The sequence below is a fragment of the Phoca vitulina genome, unplaced genomic scaffold (assembly GCF_004348235.1).
Source record: "Phoca vitulina isolate PV1807 unplaced genomic scaffold, GSC_HSeal_1.0 scaffold4, whole genome shotgun sequence".
Lineage (NCBI taxonomy): Eukaryota > Metazoa > Chordata > Mammalia > Carnivora > Phocidae > Phoca > Phoca vitulina.
This window is the reverse complement of record NW_022589707.1, coordinates 77409905-77434180: the sequence shown is the minus strand read 5'-3', so window position 1 is coordinate 77434180 and position 24276 is coordinate 77409905. Positions and strand designations below refer to the sequence as shown.

General features: G+C 41.2%; 1 protein-coding gene across 6 annotated transcripts in view; it reads right to left on the bottom strand.

Annotated features, from left to right (window-relative positions):
• The window catches only part of GSAP (gamma-secretase activating protein), an 85095-nt gene extending 61768 nt beyond the window's left edge, over nt 1-23327 (bottom strand). For 3 of the 6 annotated variants that reach the window (XR_004299082.1, XM_032402304.1, XM_032402302.1), the window contains exons 1-6: nt 22954-23327; nt 12546-12622; nt 11374-11430; nt 9146-9215; nt 8785-8838; nt 2497-2585 (exon numbers count right to left, since the gene is read on the bottom strand). Coding sequence is in view for 5 of the 6 variants with exons in the window: in XM_032402304.1 (XP_032258195.1) it covers nt 2497-2585; nt 8785-8838; nt 9146-9215; nt 11374-11430; nt 12546-12622; nt 22954-23062 (456 nt within the window). In the remaining variant the exon portion in view is untranslated. Of the gene's footprint in view, nt 1-2496; nt 2586-6812; nt 7069-8784; nt 8839-9145; nt 9216-11373; nt 11431-12545; nt 12623-22953 lie in introns of those variants that run through there. The other 3 variants (XM_032402301.1, XM_032402300.1, XM_032402305.1) reach the window with 2 other exon arrangements.
• Between the last annotated feature and the right edge of the window lie 949 nt (nt 23328-24276).

The following is a 24276-nucleotide window of genomic DNA, read 5'->3' as shown; positions in this document are numbered from 1 at the left end:
AAGCAAAGCTGAGCGACACCATATGGATAATGGAAGAGCAAATGCTCAGGGCCTCATAATAAGAAGAAATTCCTACAAAAGACGATTCACCCTCCCTTGGGCCTACAGCGGTACCAAAGCATGCTTGCTTAGGACTGTGACCTGGAGGAAGGTGCTGACGTTCTAAACCTTTGCCTGGTCTTTGTGTGGCAATGAGTAAGAACATGATTTTAAAAGTTCCATTTAGGTAGTGGTGGTTTTCCTATGATGAGGCAGCCCTAGAGCAGAGCCTGGAAGTAAGACTATAGAGAGGCTTCAAACACAGCTCTACAAAAGCAAAAAATATGCAAGGTTTTATTTTGTTTTGATTTTGCAGTGTCAGTAGAAATCTATATAGATTACATCATAGTAGGGGAATATTTATCTTCACAAACATGGAGCTAGACTCTGATGATTAATATTCATAGTCGGAAGATATGCACTATAGGTGGATATCTGGAACTATTTGGAAGATGCAGGTCATGCTGGTAGGCAATTCTCAAAAGGGACCGGATTGGGATCCAAACTCCACCCACTACTGTCCTGCTGAAGTTCCTCTGTGAAGGCGGTCGAGGCTGCACATACAGACTTGGGGAAATGTACTACCGGAGATCACCATGAATGTTTTGGTAAGAAAAGGCAGACAGATTGCAGGGCAAGACCAAACTCAGTGGACAGCGAATGGCATTTCTGTAAAGGGGAGAGGGTGGGGCAAAGGGAGGTGGGGGTTTGCCCTGGATGGAGGTTTGTGAGATTCTTCTCTCCCCAGAAGAAAAAGCATGAGGAGCAGGGAGCAGGGCTAGGAACAGAGATGGGTCCACAAGACAAGGACAGGTTTTACTTCACGTGGGCGGGGACTTTCCCTTTGGCCTATGGAAACAGTCATGCATCATGTACTATTAATTTTTTTAAAAATTGAGATAAAATTTGCGTAACAGAAAAATCACCTTTTTAACTATTTTAAAATATACAATTCAGTAGTTGTTAAAATATTCGCCATGCTGTGCAACCATGTACTTATAAAAACTCTTGCCCTTCCTGTGCTCTAATTCTCTTTAGCTGCCCCAATCCTTCAATAACTTCTCCATTGCCAGACACAGCCCTGGATGGACATGCTAAGGAAGCCAAAAGAACAGGACAGAAAAGGGAAGTATGGTCTGTCCCAAAGTCACCCCAGTACTGATGACAGTGTAAACACAGCAGCTTCCTGGGGGAGGGGGAATGCGGCCTAGGAGCTCCGCTTGCCAGGGAGGAGAAGCAGATAGTTCAGGTTACACAAGGAAATCATGCTCCAGCGCTGCATAGTCTACGGATCCCCACAAACACCACGCCCGGAATACTGAAGGGAAATGCAAGGATCTGTATCAACCAGTTAGTACATAACTTTGTTTCATGTGGGTTCCCATTTAAAGACATCTTGGGGCGCCTGGGTGGCTCAGTCGTTAAGCGTCTGCCGTCAGCTCAGGTCATGAGCCCAGGGTCCTGGGATCGAGCCCCGAGTCAGGTTCCCTGTTCAACGGGAAGCCTGCTTCTCCCTCTCCCAGTCCCTCTGCTTGTGTTCCCTCTCTCGCTGTGTCTCTGTCAAATAAATAAATAAAATCTTTAAAAAAAAAAAAGACATCTTATTTAATATACCTTGTTGATCCCTTAGCACTGAACTCATGGTCAACAGCACCGTAATCTCATGCCTGAATGCAGTTTAGCTAACCCACATATTTTCTCTATAAACCACAGCGCGGCCTTCTTGTGCTCAGGGACTCTAGACAGCACTTGAGCGCTCTGCGTGGGGAACATGTGAAATAGTGAAATCACCAAAGAAAAGCCCCCAGATGTGAAGATCATGGCACTAAAGAGATCGTGAAAACGACATCCGTTTACAGCGTGAGAGGTGAACCAAGAGGGCGGTGCCACCTTGTTCAGCCTCAGCTGGGTGACAGATTTTTCACCACTGCGCACATGCCTGCAGGTGACTGACTATAAAAGCACTGTGAGTACTGACTTTGGTGTTACAAAGAGATTTTGGTGAGGAGTACAGTTCACAAGTTCAGAGCGTGCAAGTGATGAAGACGGACTCTGTCTGGTCCCCCCGCACCGTACGCACGGTGCCTCTGTGTCCTTTCACGGAGTTGATCAAGTCCGGGATTAAGCCATTTATTTCTATTTACTCTGTCAACTATAGGAGTACATTAAATAAACCATTTTTTAAACTTACCTTAAATGTGTGTTGAGAGTCAGTATCATGTAAAAACATTACATGACTATCAGACAAACCATGATATAATAGAGACAGAGGAGCTAGGTTGAGTTTGATTTCCATGTTTGCAAAGGACGAGTGGATAATCCCAGCCATACCCACCTACCAGATTGCTCTGAGGATTAAATGTGATAATAGCTGTGAAAACACTTTGTAAGCATCACTGCCTCCAGGTTTCACACCTTTTGATTAGTGAGATGAATGATAACGTGCTCCGCGCTTACCTGCACCCAAATATAGCTATCCACGGCTTTTAGAACCTTCACGTTGTTAACAGGGTGGATTTCAACCAACAAAGTTAAACACTTTGATCCTACAAAGGAAAGGAGGCTTTTAGTAATGAAGATCAGAATGTCTTTTGTTATCTTCTCCCCTTAAGTTTGAATTTTGAAAATGTAAATATGTTACCTATTGTATTAGCTCTTCCAACAGGAAAAGTCATTTTCTTTTTTTATTTTACTTTATTTTATTTATTTATTTGACAGAGAGAGACACAGCGAGAGAGGGAACACAAGCAGGGAGAGCGGGAGAGGGAGAAGCAGGCTTCCCGCTGAGCAGGGAGCCTGATGCGGGGCTCGATCCCAGGACCCTGGGACCATGACCTGAGCCGAAGGCAGATGCTTAACGACTGAGCCACCCAGGCACCCCAGGAAAAGTAATTTTCTTAAAATTTACTTTGACAGTTCTTAAAGCCCACAACAGATGAAGAAAACCTCATGAAGGAGAAATCAATATACATGGAGTGAGGACCAAGTGCCTGCCCATTCCTCAGCACAGCCTCACAGTCCCTCTGGGCTTCTAAGTCTAAGCAAACACAACTCAATTCACTATCACTCCCAATTCTGCAGCACAAGGACCAATATCATTGGTGGGTGAAAATATAAAGATATTTCTGATACATGACCATGACAGCACCTCTGAAGAGGACAGGGGCCTGGCTTCCCTCTGGGATGGTGGTGGAGCTGCGTTGATAAAGACCCACTTAGTTCCTCAGTGTCACGTTACAGCAAATGTCATAAAAGATAGCAATGAGGAGGAAGTCCTTGGACACAGGCTAGCACAGGATCACCATAGATATCCAGATTTAGACCAAGAGTTCCCCTCCCCCAAGATGAAACCCCACATACGGAGTTGCCTTAGAGCTGAGTTCTTACAAAGACTAATACTCTCAGGTGCTTTCTCAATGACTTTATTTTGAATAATAATGTACAATTTCAGGACTGCACAGCAGCCTGGAATTGAGTCAATGCCGATTTTCACTATCTAAGAAACTAACCTGACAGCAAATAAAGGCAAATGATGTGGTCTTAAAATTGCAAGCATTGGATATCTCTGTAAACATGCCTTTTAAAGATTACTGAAAAAGCATGACAGTGAGTTACTATGTGGGATCCCAAATATACAAGGACAGAACAAATGAAAATCAAATATTGTTTGGTCAAGGGTACTTGGAACTTAGGATAAAAATCAAAGTGACAGGATCATATGCCAATTCAAAAGGGCTATACTTCTAATAACTGGGACAGAGGTAAAGGTGAGGAGCTTTGGGAATCTGCTTGATAACTAAAAAAAAAAAAAAAAGTCTCTAGGAATAAGAAAGACATTGGTGTCAGAGTGCCTGGGTGACTCGGTGGGTTGAGCATCTGACTCTTGATTTCAGGTCAGGTCATGGTCTCAGGGTCGTGAGATTGAGCCCCGCATCGGGCTCCAGACTCAGTGGGGAGTCTGCTTGAGATTCTTTCCCCCTCCCTCTCCCTCCTCCTCCCTTCCTCTCCCCACTCACATGTGCTAGTTCTCTCTCTCTCTCTAATAAATAAATAAAATCTTTTTTTTAAAAAAAGACATTGGTGTCAAAGATATTTGAGAAGAAAAATAGAAATACTTCGTGAAATGTGAGAATGAGAAAAAAAGGATTTTCCTTTTATACTATTTTACATTAAGTGTATAAATAAATTAATAATTAAAGTTACTATATTAAGTAGTACAAGCTGACATTTGACTATTTTATGTCTTGACCTAAAAGTTTATATATTCCAAGATGGGAAAAAAAAAACCAAAAACTTTTTATGGGACGGGCAGGGGAATCTTCTCCTTAAAGGAGTAAAGAATCACCTCATAGTTAGACTTTGATATTTGATAACCAGCTTTCAGTTAAATTCACTTGACTTTAAAATGGGAGGATTTTTGGGCGCCTGGGTGGCTCAGTCATTGGGCGTCTGCCTTCAGCTCAGGTCATGGTCTCGGGGTCCCGGGATCGAGCCCCGCATCGGGCTCTCTGCTTGGCGGGAAGCCTGCTTCTCCCTATCCCACTTCCCCTCTCTGTCAAATAAACAAAATCTTTAAATAAATAAATAAATAAAATGGGAGGATTTTCAAGGACAGAAACCATCCTCCTACACTAATTTTTCCCTTTTTTGGGACAGCCCAGGCACCTAACTAATATAATAAGCATAATGATAAGAGTAATCATGAAACAGGAATTTCTCTCAGTAACATACCATGTGCTTTCATGGTGTAATACGATGAACTCTGGATTAGGATTCTAGAGACATCGGTTCTAGTTTATACTCTGCTGCTAACCTAATAGACACTTTTCAGAAAGGACAAAGCATTCCTAGGCTTCAGTGCCTTGTGATTTTTTTTTTTCAGTGCCTTGTTATTAAAAAAAAAAAAAAAACTAGAGAATCAGATCACTTCTACAATCACTTTCAGTCATGAAATCCCGTGATTCCATGAAGTGCTTAAAGTTGTCTTAAGAAGTTCGAGAATCCAGGGGCGCCTGGGTGGCTCAGTCCGTTAAGCGTCTGCCTTCGGCTCAGGTCATGGTCTGGGGGTCCTGGGATCGAGCCCCGTGTCGGGCTCCCTGCTTGGTGAAGAACCTGCCTCTCCCTCTCCCTCTGCCTGCTGCTCCCCCTGCTTGTGCTCTCTCTCTCTCTAAAGTCTTAAAAAAAAAAAAAAAGAAGTTCGAGAATCCAGATGTCAGTGCAGCCTGGGAGGGCATCACCACAGGATACGCCACATCTTGTAGATATCACAGAAAGCAGAGACAGCAGGAGCAAAAGTGACAACTTGGACAGATCTTGAGGGCATTGTGCTAAGTGAAATCAGAGAAAGACAAATACCGTATCATCATCTCTCTTACGGATAGATTCCTGGAAAGAGAAATAAAAACCCCATGCTCATAGATGCAGAGAACAAACTGGCAGTTACAAGAGGTGGGGGGTGGAGAATGGGAGAAACAAGTGAACTGGTTTTTTGTTTTTGGGTTTTTTTTAGTTTATATAAATTGAACAAAAATTTTTTTTTAAAAAAGCATAAGGACAGGCATGGCATGGGGAAAGTAGAGAGTCTACAAAAGAATCTAGTCTGATGCAGGTGAAGACACATGTTGTGAATGATGACAAGGTTGGAAGAGTCTAGCAGGGTCTGGTTCTGAAGCAGCTCTCGTTACTGGAGCCCTTGAAACAAACCACAGCTCCATGGAGCCTCGGCAGCACTTAACTACACTGGTGCAGGGGGCCTTGGGAGTCTCAGTAGCCAACACATGTGGCCATCCCCATAACTGCCCAGGGGGAGGCGCTGTGCTTGAGGCAACTGCAACTCCACAGGGGAGGGTGAAGGGGGCAGTTAGGTCCTTTTCTTCTTCCCTTTTTCTTTTCTTTTCTTTTTTTTTTTTTTAAGTAAGCTCTATGCCCAACATGGGGCTTGAACTCACAACCCTGAGATCAGAAGCTGCATGTTCTACAGAGCGAGCCAGCCAGACAACTTCTCTTTTACTATACCCTAAACAAAACATTAATCTGCCATGGCCACAGCCAAGAAGAGAAGCACTATGGATAAAAACTGTTGCAAAGTATGTGGACCAAAGAACCTTATCTTGTTCATATGAAAGATGTTACAGTTTGTCTCACTTGCAACGGAAAAATCTCATTATAAAGCAACAGAGTGTTAAACAATACCTCCAGGCAAACTACATTTTATAATTGAATGGCTTATTAGGTCATTCATGGGCAGATAAAATAAGGTTTTCCAAAATATTTGTTCAAAGGATAAAAGAGCATAATAGAGTCTACGGTTCTTTCTGGTCCCATCATTTCTGAAATCTTAACTGAAAAAAGGCCTTGTAGGGTCTCCATGATCTGTCTGTACTTCAGCCCTGTTTTCCTCTGGCCTCCGTTCCTACCACTCTGCCCCTTTTCCTTCGGCCTCATTGACCTCCTCACTGTCCTTATCAGCAAGTCCACCAAGTACACTCTGGCCCCAGGACCTTTGTGCTGACTGTTGTCACTGTCAGAAATGTGCCTTCCCCACAGCCACGCACTTGCTCCCTCCCTTCTTTCAGATCTCTGTTTAAACACTCCCCTAATAGCGCTTCCTAGGATCATCCCTCAAATAAACTAATTGCACTCAAATGCTTGCCTCAGACTCAGCTTAGGGGGAAAACCCAAACTAAGACAAGAGGGCTGTGGTGTGAGGGAGTAGGGAGTGTGAAACAGGAAGAATACACCAGTAAGCGGGACCTTATCAAATTCACGACTACCTTGGAACTTTGAGCGGCATGGAGGACACATCAGAATTATCCACTTCAGGGATGGAAAGGGGAGTATTTATTCTTCAGCTCTTTGGCCCCTCATTGGTCATGGCTTGTCCTAATGGGGATCCTTTCCAGCCACACTTCCGGGTGGCACACATGTAGGCAGTAAATATTTTCCCAAGGGCTCTGGGCAAAAAGCAAGAAGCAGGCCGAGCAGCTGAGCTAGGGCGCGGTCTGTCAAATTATGTCTGTGCAGAGCTGGTTCTTACCGTAGCTGCTGGCCTAAAAGGTTAACTGACAAGACATAAAGTATTAGGAAGCCAATACGATACACCTAACAATGTTCATTCTAATATGTTTAAAGATGTGATCCGATAATCTCACTGCAGGTGCATCAAGCTTTAAAGACTGAGTAAGCAGACCTGAATAGGATTTTTTTTTTTTAAGGTTTATTTATCCTAGAGAGAGAGAGAGGAGAAGGGCAGAGGAAGAGGGAGAGCAGCTCAAGCAGACTTCCCGCTGAGTGTGGGGCCCGTGGGGAGCTTGATCTCATGACCCCTAGATCACAACCCGAGCCAAAACCAAGAGTCAGACACTTAACTGACTGAGCCACCCAGATGCCCCCTGAATAGGATTTAATTTAATAAACCTTACAATAAATTTCGTCTGAAAGTACATTTTATCTTTTTTTAAAGATTTTATTATTTGAGAGAGAGAGCATGAGCCGGGGGCGGGGGGCGGAAGGGCATTGGGAGAGGGAGAAGCAGGCTTCCCTCAGAGCAGGGAGCCTGATGCGGGGCTGGATCCCAGGACCCTGGGATCATGACCTGAGCCAAAGGCAGACGCTTACCCTACTGAGCCACCCAGGTACCCCTGAAAGTACATTTTATAATGTACATAATTGCCACTGTTCTGCATGACAATCAGGCATAGATGGTAAACATCATGTAAAGAATATAGGTTCTACTGGGTTTACCAGCAAAATAAAAAATTCCTGAGGCTAAAATGAATTAGGGCCAAAAAGGCCTGAGTAGAATTTCTTAAAAATATTTGAGCCAACATTTAAAAATTAAAATTTTACACAAAGGTTCATATTTCTCTTGGTAAACTGAAAAGCTGGTCCCACTGGGCTTACTGCCCTCCTTTGAAGATGGGACCATGCCCCATGGCGCACCCACACCCACCACTAGTCTCTATAGCTCACCATGAGGGCAACTGCTACACCTTTCTTGTATAACATTTTATCCCCAGCACCATGCAGAGTGCCTGACCCACTGCAGGCACTTATTTGTTGAGTTCTGGACATATGGATGATGTGGAATGTTAAAAAGAAGGAGGGAGCATCACATAGATAATAAACTATAAAGTGGGCCCTGGCAAATGAGAAATTTTATTTAGAATTGGCGGATTATTCACAGTTCACCCGATGTAAGAAAAAAAAGATATTCTTGGAAGGAATATCAACCCCTTCCCAGCGTTTTTTACACGAGCTTCTGGTCATAGGGTTCTAGTGTGTCCTTGGTGTTTATTTGTCTGCAGGTGCTAAATGCCTTTTTAATACTTCTACTATTCACTGTCACATTATATTCTGTACTTTCTTGCTTACTTGAAAAAAAATAATTTAAAAAACGTTTTCATGGGGCGCCTGGGTGGCTCAGTTGGTTAAGCGTCTGCCTTCAGCTCAGGTCATGATCTCAGGGTCCTGGGATCGAGCCCTGCATCGGGCTCCCTGCTCCGCGGGAAGCCTGCTTCTCCCTCTGACCCTCCCCCTGCTTGTGTTCCCTCTCTCGTTGTCTCTCTCTCTCTGTCAATTAAATAAATAAATAAAATCTTAAAAAAAAAAAACCAACACTTTTTCATGCTTGACAGGACCTTTGCCTTTTCATTCTGAGATAATTTGTAAAGATGCTTGAAATTTGACTTAGTAGTGAATAAATCTTCATCTTTCAATAGGCACTAAAAAAATATAATGTCATACCTGGTTGAAGCTCATTCTTTCTTCTTTCCTTAGTAAAATGAACTAAACTTGCAGCTAATGGAAAAAGAAAAAAAAAATAATCCATTAGCAAATGATCCATGCAGTGGCTGGTTGAAGTTTACCACTTTATACCTGAAATAAGTGAGGGCTCAAAGGATCTGTCAGTGGATGATTAAGGTAACTCAGAAAGCATTCTTTTTTTGTAAGTAGACTCCACAGAATTTTTATTTCAAAATTAATCTCCCAAGAGCATCTTTTCCCAGAAAAATCATTGTTGTAGAATAGTCAAATATTGCAAAAGCCCAAACTCAACAAATGTAGTTTAGTTCTTGACATGTAGCAATAAAAGAGTTCAACTTACCAAGCAAAGTTCTCTCACTGTTGACAGAGCAACTGACGACGTGCAAGTCTTTCTCAAATGTATAGAGATGCTGTTAAAACAAAATTATTTTTTAATTTGGAGTTTTGTGTTAAAAAACAATTTTAGAATTCAAATTCCCAGGTATCATGGTGGTTATCATGGTGGCCAGACATTTTATTAAAGAACCATCAATTAACCAGTTTATCCATACCGAGAAGTTCCAGATTATTTTTTAAGAAAAAAGTTTGCAATTGTAGGCCACAGTTGGCACTGAAGCTTAACCATGAGGCAACTTGGCCTGGTGGTGAAGAGCCTAGACCTTGGAGCCAGGCTAGATGTAGGATTAAATTCTGGTTGTGCCACTTGCTGCCTGTGTGACTTTGGAGAAGTTCTTCTTTTTTTTTTTTTAAGATTTTATTTATTTATTTGAGAGAGGAAGAGAGAGCACAAGCAGGCAGAGGGGCCGAGGGAGAGGGAGAAACAGACTCCCCGCTGAGCAGGGAGCCCGACGTGGGGCTCAATCACAAGACCCCAGGATCATGACCTGAGCCGAAGGCAGACGCTTAACCGACTGAGCCACCCAGGTGCCCCTGGACAAGTTATTCAATCTTTCTATTCTCCTATCAGTAAAATAAAAATCATAATACCTATTTCATGAAATCCTTAGAAGGATCAACTGAGATGATCCATACAAAGCACTTATTACAATGTCTGCCACCCATAATAAGCACTCAGATGTCAGCTATTATAATTATTGAGAGAAGTAAAGTCTTAATCAAGTTACCTAACTATGATATCATTCATTACGTCTAACAGACTATCACAAGTGCCTCTCCTGTAAGGCTCTTATATTCAGAGCCTTGGCACAGTAATCTTCTGCTTTTACTTACTCTCTTAAAAATTTTCTTGCTGTTTGAAATGTTGCAAGATTCCATTTCCTTATTAAATATTAAAGAAAATGAAAATGGTCATGCAGAAGGAGGATTTGATATGCAAATTGAGGAAATGAAGACAATCGCAGTTATATTAGGCAAACTCTTACAATACCCTCAGAAGGCAAGAAAAGATCAAGAGTCTTAGACCTCAGTAGAGAACAGGCTAAGAGAAAAACCATGTAGCAGGAGTATTAGGAAGGTAATTAGTACTTGCACATTTAAAAAAGCACTGAGAACACACTAGAATCCTATGGCCAGAAGTTGATGAAAAATGTTGAGAAGTCACAAAATGATTGATTAGAAAAAGTGAACTTTGAGTGAATAAGGAGGCTCTAAATTCATGTGAGACATTTTGGTTTCCTTTGACTCTTGCTCTGAGGGATTCTGATATACAAGTAAGAAGAATCATGGATGTATACCCTTAACTTTTAGTGTTTTACCCTTTTAATTATAAGATAACACGTGAATAGTCTCAGTGTTTAAAACATGCCAACACCACCAAATAAAAAGTCAAAGCTCTCCGCTACACTCACCCCGTATGAACTCCTTTCCAAAAGGAAACATGTTTGTAATTGACTCTGTAACCTTCCAGATCTTTTTAAAATGAGTTTTTAACATATATTTATGTTTTCTTGCAAGTTTTTTTAAACATAAGTGAAATGTATTATTCTGGCAACTTGCTTTTTTTCACATAACAGTATGTTTTGGAGATCCTTCTGTGCCAGTGTACATTTAGACTTCTTAGCCCCTTCATATTTGTAAGTTGTTTTTACACAGGCACAAAATGTCTCCCTCACCTTTGCACCAAGAGTCAGATAAGACTTGTCACATCAACCAATGTTCTACGTGGGTGGTGTGGGGAAAAATTAAGAAAAGGAAGCTGGGTTCTATACCTGGATCTTTGAGAAGCAAGAGAAAAGTGAAAGTTAAGGAGAAATGGAACTTGGAGCCAAAGGTCATTATGAGATCCTAAACTTCTGGGAGCACGCAAATCTCAGGAAGGCATTGGACTTCCTACATTCCTACAGAATACTGGATAACTGATTTGAGCCAGTTTTGCTTAAATCTCAAAGGACTAACAAACTTCAGGTGATGCTTTGGTCCAGGAGTCCTTGCACTTTATTTATTTATTTATTTTTAAAGATGGTAAAAGAAAGAAGGGAGGCAAAGAAAATAAAAACTAAATTTTTAGAAAATGAAATGAGAATCTGTATCTAGAAAAAGGAGGCAGAAAGAAGAAAAAACTCTAAAAGCAATACTAATGAGGAATCTATGATTTATGGTGATTTTTACCTCATTTTGTCTGGTTCGGCAGTCATATAATCCAAAGACGACATTTCCCTTATCATCCTTAAAAAAATTAACGAGATATTTATTATGTATCATTGTTTAGGAAGTTAGGATGTTATTAGTCTTAAACCTGCAATAATTCAATAAATATTAGCAATAAGCACTCTAAAGGTAGCATGTCAGAAAGGGACCAAACCTGTTTCAGCTAGTAATATGGGCTCAAAGTGTGAAATGGATTAAGAGTGTACAGCTTAGTGAGTCTGGGGGACCCTGTCTAGTAGGTAGTAGAGTATAACAAAGGAGCAAATATTTTTGTACTTCCATTTATTTCTTCAAGACAATATATATGATAGAGATTGGGAGTGGCTAAAACAAGTCCATGATATTCCTGTAAATAAAACTTTTTGAATCATACAATTCTTTAAATGCAGCACACTTGTAGAATACAACTTAAAATAACTTTTTAAAAAGATTTTATTTATGTAAGTAACCTCTACACCCAACCATGGGGCTCAAACTCACAACCCCAAGATCAAGAGTTTCACGCTCCACCGACTGAGCCAGTCAGGTGCCCCAACTTAAAATAACATTTGAGCAAATAAATAAATACAGTAATACATCTGTGCAAAGCAATATGGCCACTGAAATTATTCTTTCATGTTTCTCTACTATAGTAAAGTTATCAGTAAAGTTACATTTTCATTCCTTAGAACACTTAATGTTGAAAACACACATTAAACAATAATGCCTCAGAAGTCTGAGCATACCTAAGTCTAAACAGATGATGTTGAGTAATCACATTTAATATTTTCTCAAAGATAAAACCTTACATATTAATTAGATTTAAACATCTTTCATTTAGCATTTTTTCCTCTGCAAAATGGAACTGTTCATTTACTCAAAAAATTTGAGCACTGAGTCTGAGTGTCAGACATTGTATACAGTTCATTTAAAAAAAAGAAAACATTCCATTAAGACTGAATTTCAATCACCTTATTTAATCTCACAAAATAAAAAAGTCACGTTAAAGGTTCATTACCCCCTCAGTAAGATATAGCACAAAATTCAATTAAAAAAGATTAACGTAACATAAAAAAAAGAACATAAATGGTTAAAATAGTAAATTCTATGTTACACATATCTTACCACAATAAAAAAAGAGAATATAGACATACCTTATAGGTATAAATAATATTTCCATTTCTTTCAACATTTAGTATACGTAAGCTCTCATAATTATTTTCCAAAACACCTAAAATGATAAGATAATGATAGCAAGTTAATATTTAACAGGGAATTTTTTTTTTTTAGAGAGAGAGTATGGATATGAGCAGGGGAGAGGGGCAGAGGAAGAGAGAGAGAGAGAATCTCAAGCAGGCTCCACACCCAGCATGGAGCCCAAACCCGGGCTCAATCTCAAGACCCTGAGGTCAAGACCTGAGCCAAAATCAAGAGTCGGATGCTTAACTGACTGAGTCACTCTGGTGCCCCAACAGGGACTGCTTAAAAACGTTATCTAATAAATATTAGTGAAGAGCCAAGTAAAAAAGAACACATACTGATGATTCCATTATATAGAGTTTTGAAATAGGCAAACTAATCTATTGTGTAAGAGGTCAGAATAGTAGTGACCCTTAGAGAAGAGGCAAGGACTGGGAGGTGTCTCCAGGGAGCCTTCCGAGCTAGTGGTGATGCTGTATGTGTTGGGTCTACTGATATACTCATTTGGCAATAACTCACTGAGCTGTGCACTCTTAACCTATATACTTTTCTGTGTGTATGTTATCCTTCAATAAATTTTAAGTATCTATTAGTTTTTGCCTTATGTATTTTGAAGCTATGTTGTTAAAGGCATAAAAATTGAGAACTGTTATCGCTTCCTGGTGGATTAACCATCGGGAACTCAGTAGAACTGCCTTGTGTCCAAGTTAGTCAATTAAAGCAACAAGATAAAAAAGCAAGTAACAGTCAAGCCTTTTATCACTTGCTGTGACAATATAAGCAAGAGTCCATAATAAGCACCAGCTTCCCAGTTCATTTTCCCCCATGGAATGACATGCTAGTGGAGGGTCAGGTAGATCAGCGGAGAGGTGGGGAATCGCTCACTGCTGAAGGAGCCCTCAACAAAAAGCTCCTGCAGTGTTGTGGACTCTGTGGCTCAGGGCAGGGAGAGGGAGAAGAGCTAAGAGTGGAAAAGTACTAAGTCAAAGTGGAGAAAAAGTATCTTCAAGGTTCCCTCCTTTTCCTACTGAGGTAGTTTCAGCAGAGGTACCTAAGGAAGGTCTCTGCTGATGGCTCCTGATAAAGAGGCCTCTGAAGGAAGGCAACTGGGCTGAGAATGCAGCTCTGGAGACAATGAGGTCCTGCCAGAGGGGCCTGAGTCTTGACTGCAACTCCCTTCAGGAACTGCGGTGCGCTGGCTATGTACCAAGTCTGGTTGGGGAGGGCAGCTTTCCCCCCATGAGGCCTGCCAGGTAAAGCTTTTGCAGTTGCATATGGTTGCACATAAAAAATCACACATGCGTTTTAACCAGGAGGTGGACTAGTTAACCCTTTTATTTACTATAAAATGTCCTTTATCTTTAATAATTATTTTTGCTTTTAAGTTTACTTTGTCTGATATCAGTATAGTAACATCAGCTTTCTTTTGGTTGGTACTTACGTAACTTTTTCTATCCTCTTATTATTACTCTTCCTGTGTCCTTACTCCTAAGATATGTAGTCTAACAAGCAATAACCTTTAGAGTATGTAGTCCATTTACATTTAATCACTGATATTTGGGATTTGTAGCAATCATATTACCATTTATTTTCTATGTGACTCAATTGTTTTACTCTTTCCTTGCCTTCTTCTGGATTAATCAAAAATCTTATTATTTCATTCTCCTACTTATTGTCAGTTATATATTCTTTTGTTATTCTTTTATTAGTTACCCTAAAGATTACAATACAAATCCTTAACTTATTATGTTTTAATATTACGTGATGCCAAGAAATGTGAAACAACTGAAACTCTCATACACTCTTAACAGGAAGGTAAATTGGAAAACTTGTAGTAGCTACTGAAGCTAAACAATCATGCATTGGAAATATACACATATTTCAGCAAATGACACATGTAATTTCTATAGCACTATGATTCATAATAGCCCAAACTGGAAATCCAAAATATCCATCAAGCAAAAAGAATAATAAATTAATTAATTGTGGGATATCCAAACAATGGACTATTGTACAACAATCATAATAAATAACTTGCTAAAATGTACAATATTAATAACTGAGCAAAAGAAGCCCAGATCGTTCCCCCTCCCAAGAAAGGTATAAACTATATGATTTAATTTATGCACAAGTTTCAAAAACAGGCAAAATGAATCTATGATGCTAGATGAATGCTTGCTGGAAAGGAACATGAAGGGGAACTTTGCGGTTCTATTAATGTTCTCTTTCCTGCTCTGAGTGCTAGTTACATGGGTGTGTTTCACTTTGCGAAAATCAACTGAGCTGTGCACTTATGATTTGTGTACTTTTTGTATGAAAGCCATATTTTGATTTAAAGATAGGTTCTTTACACAAAACATTTAACTTGTAAGTTAATTGACCATTATCTTTCAGCTAAAATTTTAAGTATATTCCTCTCAATTCAACAATTAAAGGATTTAAACATTAGTAGATACAGCTTTGATAATTATCATCAATTGGAGAGAAATGCACATTTTCCAATTGCTTAAACTTGACTCATTTCCCCACACATGAATAGTGTTTTAGATGTTAAAATATTATGTTGATTATGACAAGTTTCAATATTCAGACAAAACATGCAAAATATTCTACAACTCAGAGCAAATTTCAGTTTGTATTCCTGAGTAAAAAAGAAAAAAACAGGGGATGCTTGGGTGGCTCAGTCAGTTGAGCAACTGACTCTTGATTTCAGCTCAGGTCATGATCTCAGGGTCGTGAGATTGAGCCCTACATCAACCTCCTTATTGGGCATGGAACCTGCTTAAGATTCTCTCTCCCCCTCTTCCTCTGCCCCTCCCTCCCAAAAAAATAAAGAAAAAAAGAAAAAAACAGGCTAAAAAACAAGGATAATTGGTGACATGGACCCTTGCACTGGAGTTGGGGGTGGGAAACATTTCAAAAGACAAAGAGCAAGTTTCATAGAAAATTTAAGAATCATCCTGACATCTTCCCCACCCCTCACAGGAAGAAGCTGCCTGGATCTTCCAGGGGCGGGGCAAAGGGAGCGGGAAGTGCTGTTTTTGTTTTAATATGGCCATGTACACTTTTTAATATTTATTGAGCTGTCAGACACACTTTACACTAATGAAAAAATAAGGATAATCAACTAGTCTCTTAGGAGAATAATATGATTCAATAGCTTACTGCTAAATAGCACTTAACAATTTATAGACTTCTTTCTATCTCATCCACACTGTGTCAGGAATTATAGGCCCATTGTATTAAGAAAACAAATTGAGTTTCACAGAGGTCCAGATACTTGGCCAATATCATATCGAAAAAGTGGCACAGATTAATCTCAAGCCTAGAAAAAAAGGTGAACAGAATGAACTAAGTTTCCTGTATCATGTTTACAATGGGACAATGGATAATTTTTGAAAAATCCTCTGGGGTAGATTTTGTAGACAACCAAAGAGAATTTCAGGGAGTTTCTTTTCATCCTGCACATGACTCAAAACTTCTGGAATGCAATGTGTCAATATTTTGAGAAGTATTTTTTTTTTCTTTCAAGATTATAAGGATGCTGGGAGAGACCTCTCAAAAGTACACTTAAAAGGTTTCAGCTAAGATAAGAAACTCCTTTACAAGAAGTCTTGCTAAGAAAATTCAATTTACTTGCAAAAGCCCATCTATTTTCAAAACACTAAACAAATAAGAGAAAAAAATCCCCAAGTACAGTTTACAACAAATGATATATGCTTGTTCCATTAAACCAGTGGTTCTCAACTCTGGCTTTGGGTTAGAATGATTAGGAGAGCTTTTAAAAGTACATGGATGCCTAAGACCTACCAGAAATATCCTGATTTTACTGCTGGTGAGGAGCCCAGTCTCTAAGGTGTGTGTGTGTGTGTTTTAAATTCCCCATGTGATTCCAATGTGTAGCCAGGGTTGAGAACCACTGAACTACATATTCTTATAATTTGTTAAACAATATTCATTAGATAGCATAACTAGGACCAGCTTATAACGTAACCATGATTGACAGAGTTGAAATAAATAATAAAAATAATTCCTGCGTGGATCTGTTAGGTAGTAATAACTTAGGTAGTAATAACTGTGTCTTAAAAGAAACTTGTAGTGTAAGTACATGGCTCTCATCTCAAGGACATTTGAATTAGACAAATTTGGCAATGTTGGAAATCCAGAGACCGGTGTCTCACCACACACTATTAACCCATCAGCCTTTCCTCCCCGGATTAGTTGCTCATGGTTTAGACACACCCTTTTAAAAGAAGCATTCAATAACCTCTTTGCTTATTCATTCTGACTCTTCTCCTAGTAGTTCATCGCCTGAAACTCCAGAGGAGGAAGTTTAGCAATTCAAATGAGGAAATGTGGTTTAATTTTACAGTTCAGTATCCTCAGAGCTCATGAAGAAAAAATGTAGACACTTGCATAAGTAAACCTATTAAAGAAAAGGAGAGTACCTCAATACTAAAGGTGTCGGCAAGTCACAGCTCATGTCAAATTAAATCTGGTTGGTCAGATACTCTTGTCCATTTCAAGCTCTTTGCCAAACACAACTGATTTCACCTTATAGGAAGATGTTTGTCAAATGTGTAAATTTTGTTCCCAACTGCTTTGAGACAAAAATCAGATAAAAGTGTTTCTTGTCTTCCAGTGACCATACTAGGAAGAGTGGGGGGGGGGGGGAGGATTTGAATTGATTCCTAATATACAGATCAGGAGGTGCTAAAATATGATTCTATGACATGTCTATTCTGCAAATAATTCACGTAAATCCTTGGGTCAACATGACCAGGTATTATAATTCCTAAACTTATAAAGTAAACATCATTATGTGATTTATACCCATATTCTGAATAAAATGAAAAAAAAGCAAGGACGGGGTGATTAGTTAAGAAGCAACAAAAAAAACATGAGAATTAGAAAAGGAGGCTAGGAAGGTAGGGGAAAGAAAAGTGAAAAGAACAGTAGCCAGAGAATATTGAAACAATATATAAAAACAGTATGTCAAAGCCAGACCTCTGGCCCCCAAAATCTGTCTGTGGGGTGGAGGGAGTGGGGTGGGGGCGGGGTTTACAGGAGGCAACAAGAAAACATTACTCTTGAGTCAGTCACCTGGTAAAATAGATCACTTCTCTGGTAAAGATGAATGATTACAGTATCTGAAAGATGAATCAATCTGGTGTATGATAGATCCAAGAGTAATCAAAGCAGACAAGAAAATACAGGCAAGAAAACCTACATTCTTTCTGGTCTTAAACACATATGACATTTAAACTTCAGAAAATTTTCATACCACAGACTTGTTCTTAGTTTCTTGAAAGTGATACATGGCAATAGGGGATTAAGCACTAGATAAAAAACTAATACATAAAAATCTATTTTATTGCTATGTACCAATAATAGCTAGAACATGTCATGTTTTTAATTGTGCCATTTATGGAAGCAACATAAAATAACAACAACCTAGAAATAAAGCTAGCAAAAAGTGTGCAGGACGTTTATGGATGAAATTCTAAGACTTACTAAGAGTCATAAAGAGGATCTAACTAAATAGTAAATTATACTTGGTTCATAGTTGTAAGACTTAATATTGCAAAGATGCCAGTTCTCCCAAAGCTGATGTATAGATTCAATGCAACTCAAAATTCCAACTGACTTTTTGGTGAAATCTGATAGGCAGATTCCAAAATACATATATATGAGAGACCAAAGGGCATAGGATAGCCAAAATGGTGCCGAAGACTGCCAAGGTGAGGAGGCTTACTCTACCAGATTTTAAGACTTTCATAAAGACAGTTATTAAGATGTTTTCACCTTAAGTTGACAAAAGGAACAAAATTAAGAACCCAGGAAAGGAGACCCACACATATGTGGAAACTTGATATGTGGTGGAAGTGGCTTTGCTGTCAATGAGAAGTAGGGCTATTTGGTTAGTGATATGAGAACTATTAATATAGAACACCAATACAATTTACAAAAGAATATTTTAACACATGTAAGCTTATACATAACAACGAAGCAAAACTATTTACCAACAACCGACCTTAAAAACAGAACAATATCAAGACTTTTAAAGGCTCTTGTGTCCCCGATTCCTACCTCATATCACATACAAAAATAAATTCCAGATGGATTAAAAAACAAAATGCAAAGAGCAAAACTTTTAGAAGTTAATTTAAAGATGTCTTTGTGACTCCTAGACAGGAAAGGATTTCTTTAAAATATCAAAAAAAGCACAAACCAAAAAGGAGAAGACTCATAAATTAGACCACATTAAAATTAAAAACCCCATTGCAAACTGAAAAAAACAGTGTGAGAGGAAATATCTGCAACATATATGACAAACAAAGGATTAGAATCCAGAATAAAGAACCCTTAAAAATCAATATGAAAAAACACAATAGAAAAATGGACAGGATGAACAGACATCTCATAAAAGGGGAAACTTGAAAGGTCGATAAATATAGAAAGATGCTAAACCTCAGACCACAGTGAAATAACATTTAGACTCACCAGTTCAACATAAAATTAAACATCTGGAAATATCAAGAGCTTGTGAAGATACGGAGTACAAAAAACACTTCTATACCACAAATGGGTTGTTAATAAGTACAGCTGGTTTGGAAAACAATTTGGCACTACCCAGGAAAAGTGAAGACGTACACAGCCTAGGACACAGCAACTCCAGTTAGACATCCATCGTGCACAAGAAAGTGAGCAAAAGGATTGACGATACGAGCAAACCCCAGAAACTTCCCAAATGCCATCACTCCAAAAAGGATAAGTCAAGTCAGGAAGCACCCTGAGACAGCTTAGTATCCAGGATATTTACCAGGGAATGTTCAGTGAAGTGGGATTAACACCTGGAGGAGGGAGGGGAAGGAAGTAGGACCACGAAGGGGGAGAAGTCAAGCTGCAGCAATGTCAGGTAACTTTGGAATCCCCCAGGGGAGAGGCTCTCATACTAAAATAGACCGTCAAAGTTGTCCCGTGTTGAGTCAAAATGGCCAGGCCTTGATACCCCACCTCAATCCTTAATTAAATGTGGGCCACACTCAAAATGTCCTGACACTGGGCAAGGAAGTCCTCCATGGAGGCAATCCCTGAAGGGGCTGACAGCTGAAGCTTATCTACTGACCACCCTCGCAACACTTGGGACAAGCTTTTCCTTGAAAGGAAGATCTAAGCGGTACATCTCCATGTCCACCATACTGTTGTACATTCACACAATGGAATACTATACATCAGTGAAAGTCAATGACCTATAGCAGTCAATGTGGATACTGAGAAGAAAAAAAAAAAAAGCAAAAAAGAATACATATAATATTCTTTCATTTAAAGTTCACAAACAAGGGGCGCCTGGGTGGCTCAGCCGTTAAGCGTCTGCCTTCGGCTCAGGTCATGATCCCAGGAGCCCCGCATCGGGCTCCCTACTTGGTGGGGAGACTGCTTCTCCCTCTCCCACTCCCCCTGCTTGTGTTCCCTCTCTCGCTGTCAAATAAATAAACAAAATCTTAAAAAAAAAAAGTTCACAAACAAGCAAAATGAAATGATATTTTGCATAGGGAGATATACATATAGGTTAAAACTGCAAATAAGATCAAAGTTTAAATGGTTGTTACCACTAGGAGATGAGGGATAGAGAAAGAGGATAGATCAGGAAACACAAGAGCCTTCAAAAGTCTTGATACTGTTGTTTTTTTTTTTAAGATTTACTTATTTGAGAGTGAGAGAGTGTGTGTGTGCACAAGTGGTGAGGGCGGCAGAGGGAAAGAAACTCAAGGAGACTCGGCACTGAGTGTGGAGCCTAACGTGAGTCTCGATATCACGACCCTGAGATCATGACCTGAGCTGAAATTAAGAGTCACACGCTCGACCGACTGAGCCACCCAGGTGCCCCTGATATTGTTCTATTTTTTAAGGTGGGTGTGTGGTTTAGTTTTTTGTTATTTATAGGTTACATGTGCTAAAATATTCTTTGGTGTAATTGTTTTAGTTTTTAAAAGAAATGCTTTTTTCCATTTATTTCAGGAGAGATTATTTTCCAAAAGTTCAATCCAGAACCAGAAGCATATGTAGTAACCAAATCTGGTCTCCTTACTCTTTAACCCCTGGTTGACTAAAATACTATCCCACAGGCACTGAATTTCCATGGCTAACTTAGCTCAGCTCCCTGGCTATTTTGCCAGGAATATGTCATACTTAGTATTACTTAGCACCACTAAGAAATCTTCAATTGTATTTGTTGATGTAAAAATATTAAGGCTTTAAATCTAGAAAGCAAGTGTGCAGAGAGGAGACATTACAATGGTATAATTACTTATAATTTACATTTGAAAAGCTGAGACTTTGAAAGGAAAATAATTTGCCAAATGTGCAGAGTAATAGCCATGCTAGAAATAAAACAGAACCCCAGATTCCCCTGCCAGTGCTACAAATTATAGAAGAGGAATTAACCGTGTTTTTTTGAGCTACCACCCACTGGTGATCATCAGGAGTAAAAATTCTCTTAGCATAAGCGGGCTAATGATCTTGCCAAGGTGCTCTGCAAGAGCGAAATACTACCAATATTAGAAAAAGCTGGTATTTCTAGTAGGTTTACCTTCTGAGGACCTAAGTTCATCTGTTGCTTAGTGGAATGTCAATACACAAGTTTATGTCTCTTCACAGATGAGTGAAAAAGGCACAGGAAGCTAAGGCCTAGCTGGTTCACATACAGCTTTTCAATCACAAGACACATTACTGAAACATAAGACTGTGGCATTTCACACTTCACCTAGCTTTTCATTTGCAGACACCTGCCATTTAGCTCTATGGTGTGAAGACTCAGGGAAAGGACTACTCTGTGGTGGAAAGCAGGCATCGAGCTGCCTATTGTATTTTAAAAAGTGAAACCTTCAAAACCTCTTTAGGAGACTTTAATTTTTTCCAAAAAAGCAAAACTTTACTAATAATGACACCTCAGCAAACTCAAGCCTTGAGCTACACAAACATGACTCCTTATTTGGAACTAATAACCAACATGGCAAGACAAGCTACCCCACAAATAATTCTGCTAAAGCCACAGGATCGTGTGAAGATATAAGGTAGGGAGAGAAAACTTTCCTCAGAGTTAAGGGGAAAGAAATTGTAGATATGAGGATAACCCTTCTAAAAAACACCCTCCAGCAGTCTACAGTGTTTAATGAAAAACACAGAGGTGGGGAAGGGGGCGCAAACACACTGAAGTGAATAGCTCCTATGAACAAGGTGGGATCCAGGGTATGATAGCTTTGAAGCTGAATTTAAGCCTTGAGGATGGATCATTATTTACAGTAACCTTCTTAAAAAGAAAAAAAAAATGTGAGAAATCACCGAGTTCCCCTTCTTTGAAGTTTTGATTGATCAAGAAAGGCTCAAAAGTCACTTTTCTCTCCTTCATCAAAACCAAAACAAAGGATTTTTGAGACAGATGAAAAGCAAAGCCTCAACCGTGAAGGAAGTATTCTCATTGATCCTGAGGAAGTTGGACAGCAAACCTGACCGTCACCGTCTCACAGCCCAATCCCGCTAGCGGGGACAGGTGCTGCTATGCTCTGGGTTGGTGGCGATGCGCTTGGTGCCTCTTTGGAAAACAGCAGGCTCTAGTTCACTGCTCACAGCCTGAAAGCAGACCCCTGCCCTCTCGCACTTCACATCTCAAGTGGCATGTCCCCTAAGTCATGAACACTGTGAACACTATTCACACAGAAACATCTCACAAATGTGAAGACAAACTGCCCAACTGTTAGGTATTTTTATGGTGGTTTTTTTGGTGGCCATGATTCATCTTTTCTCATAACGCAACAACTTTCAGGAGCCCCAGTCTTGGCAGAGCCCCTACAGGGGTGATGAACCCTCCCAGGCAGGTGAGATAGATGTGAATGAAGCATAGAGAAGCCCCTGTCCCACTCCTCGCAGCGCTGGGCCAGAGGAACGCGGTCTTGGCAGGTGCTCCTCCACGCCCTGCCCTGATGAGACGATGCTGAGGTACCACTAGTGTCCCTGGCCTTTCTGTTAAAGGTGAACCACTGCGCAACAAGTGAGCCAGAAGCTGGGGGACTCGCTAGAAGAAGCAGTGCAGTCCCGCCCGACCATGCCCCGAGCTGCCCCTCTGACCTTCACCCAGTGGCCGGAGGTGAGGGAGGCAAAGCCCGGACTCGAGAGCGAGAAGCTCACCCCGTCCGCACCAACCTTCACAGGTTGGCAGGGCCGCGGGCGGCTCCCCCTCCGCTCGATGCCCCCGACCTCGGCCCGGCCTGGGGGCCCTCGCGCTAGGAACGACTCAGACTCCACCCCCTCGCCGGCTCCCACCTGCCCCCCCACCCCCGCCCGGACGCGCGCCTCCAGCACCTGGGCCGCCGCCTCGGGCCCCGGCGGCCGCTGACGCCGCCCGCTGCGACCGCAGCCACGGGAGCACGTCCTTCCGGAGGTCGAAGTCGGAGACCAGACGGAGAGCCATCGCCCGGACGCGGCCACCGGGCGGCTCGGGCCCCGCGCCGCGGGCATTCCCGGCCCTCCGCAGGCCACCTCGCCCTTCTCCCCCGGCGCCCGCCCCTCCTTCCTCTCCCCCGCCTCCCCGCGCCCGCCGCTTTCGGTTCTGCTGCGGCCCGGCCCGGGGAGCCCGGAGCGCCGCCTCCTCCGGGCCTGCCGCGAGCTGGGCACGCCGGGCTAGCTGGGGGGAAGGGGACTGCGGCGCGGCCACCGGCCCACTCGGCCCCGAACCTTCCACGTGCGTCCTTCCGGCGGAGGGCAGGCGGGTGGAAGGATTTGTTTTTAAGGGGCCGTGGAGATGTCGCTGAACCAATGGTTTCTAATCTGTGCTGCACGTTAGATGTGGGCGCTAGGCTTACTTTTCTTCTTTTTGTTTAATCTTTGGGTGCTTCCTCTGTGCAGCAAAGTTGGAAACCACTTGACAAGACAGAGGTATTTCAGCTAGGTGAAGGTTCCAGTTCATCGCAGGGGCAGAAGCCTGCAGCATCTCGGGCCTATTGGACCCAGCTTCAGGGAGATGATGTTTCATTAGCAGTGTTTAGGTAGCAGCAGGGAGCGAGCGTGGGAAGACGGTTCTATTTTGAGAGATACGGAGACACTGGAAAGGGTTAACAATCTTGGCACAAACAGATCCTCTGCCTGTTCAAGAGGTTCCCTTTTTACGAAGGAATTGTTTAGGATTTTACGAACTGGCTTTTACGAAGCTGAATTGTTTAGGATTCCCGCTGTGCCTAGTCTTTTAAAAGTGTTCTCATCGGTCCATCTTGGGTACCTTCTCATCCCCACCCGTACAGATAAATCCAGTGTTTTGTTAATCTCACCACTCAGCTTTCTTTCCATTCCCAGGCACGCACCCTCCGTAAGTTTAATGATTGTTGTGCCTTTGGGACTGCCAGATTTAATCCATCCTGAACATCAACCCAGGTTATTACTCTCCCTTAAGACAAAGCTATCCTCATGTCCCTACGCAGATCTTTAGTAACAGCTGACCGCCCTAGGATAAAGTGCCTACACTTTAACTGACCTTTCCAGCCTTTGCACCCGGAACTTCAGCTCCAGACTGACCTAACTTCCAGAACCCCTCTGATTCCACCCTCCTTCCTCGGGGGTGAGGGTGGGGGAGGGAGGGAATCACCAGGTCCTTCCAGTCTGGATCCACAAAGACTTCCCACAGCTTCGGCT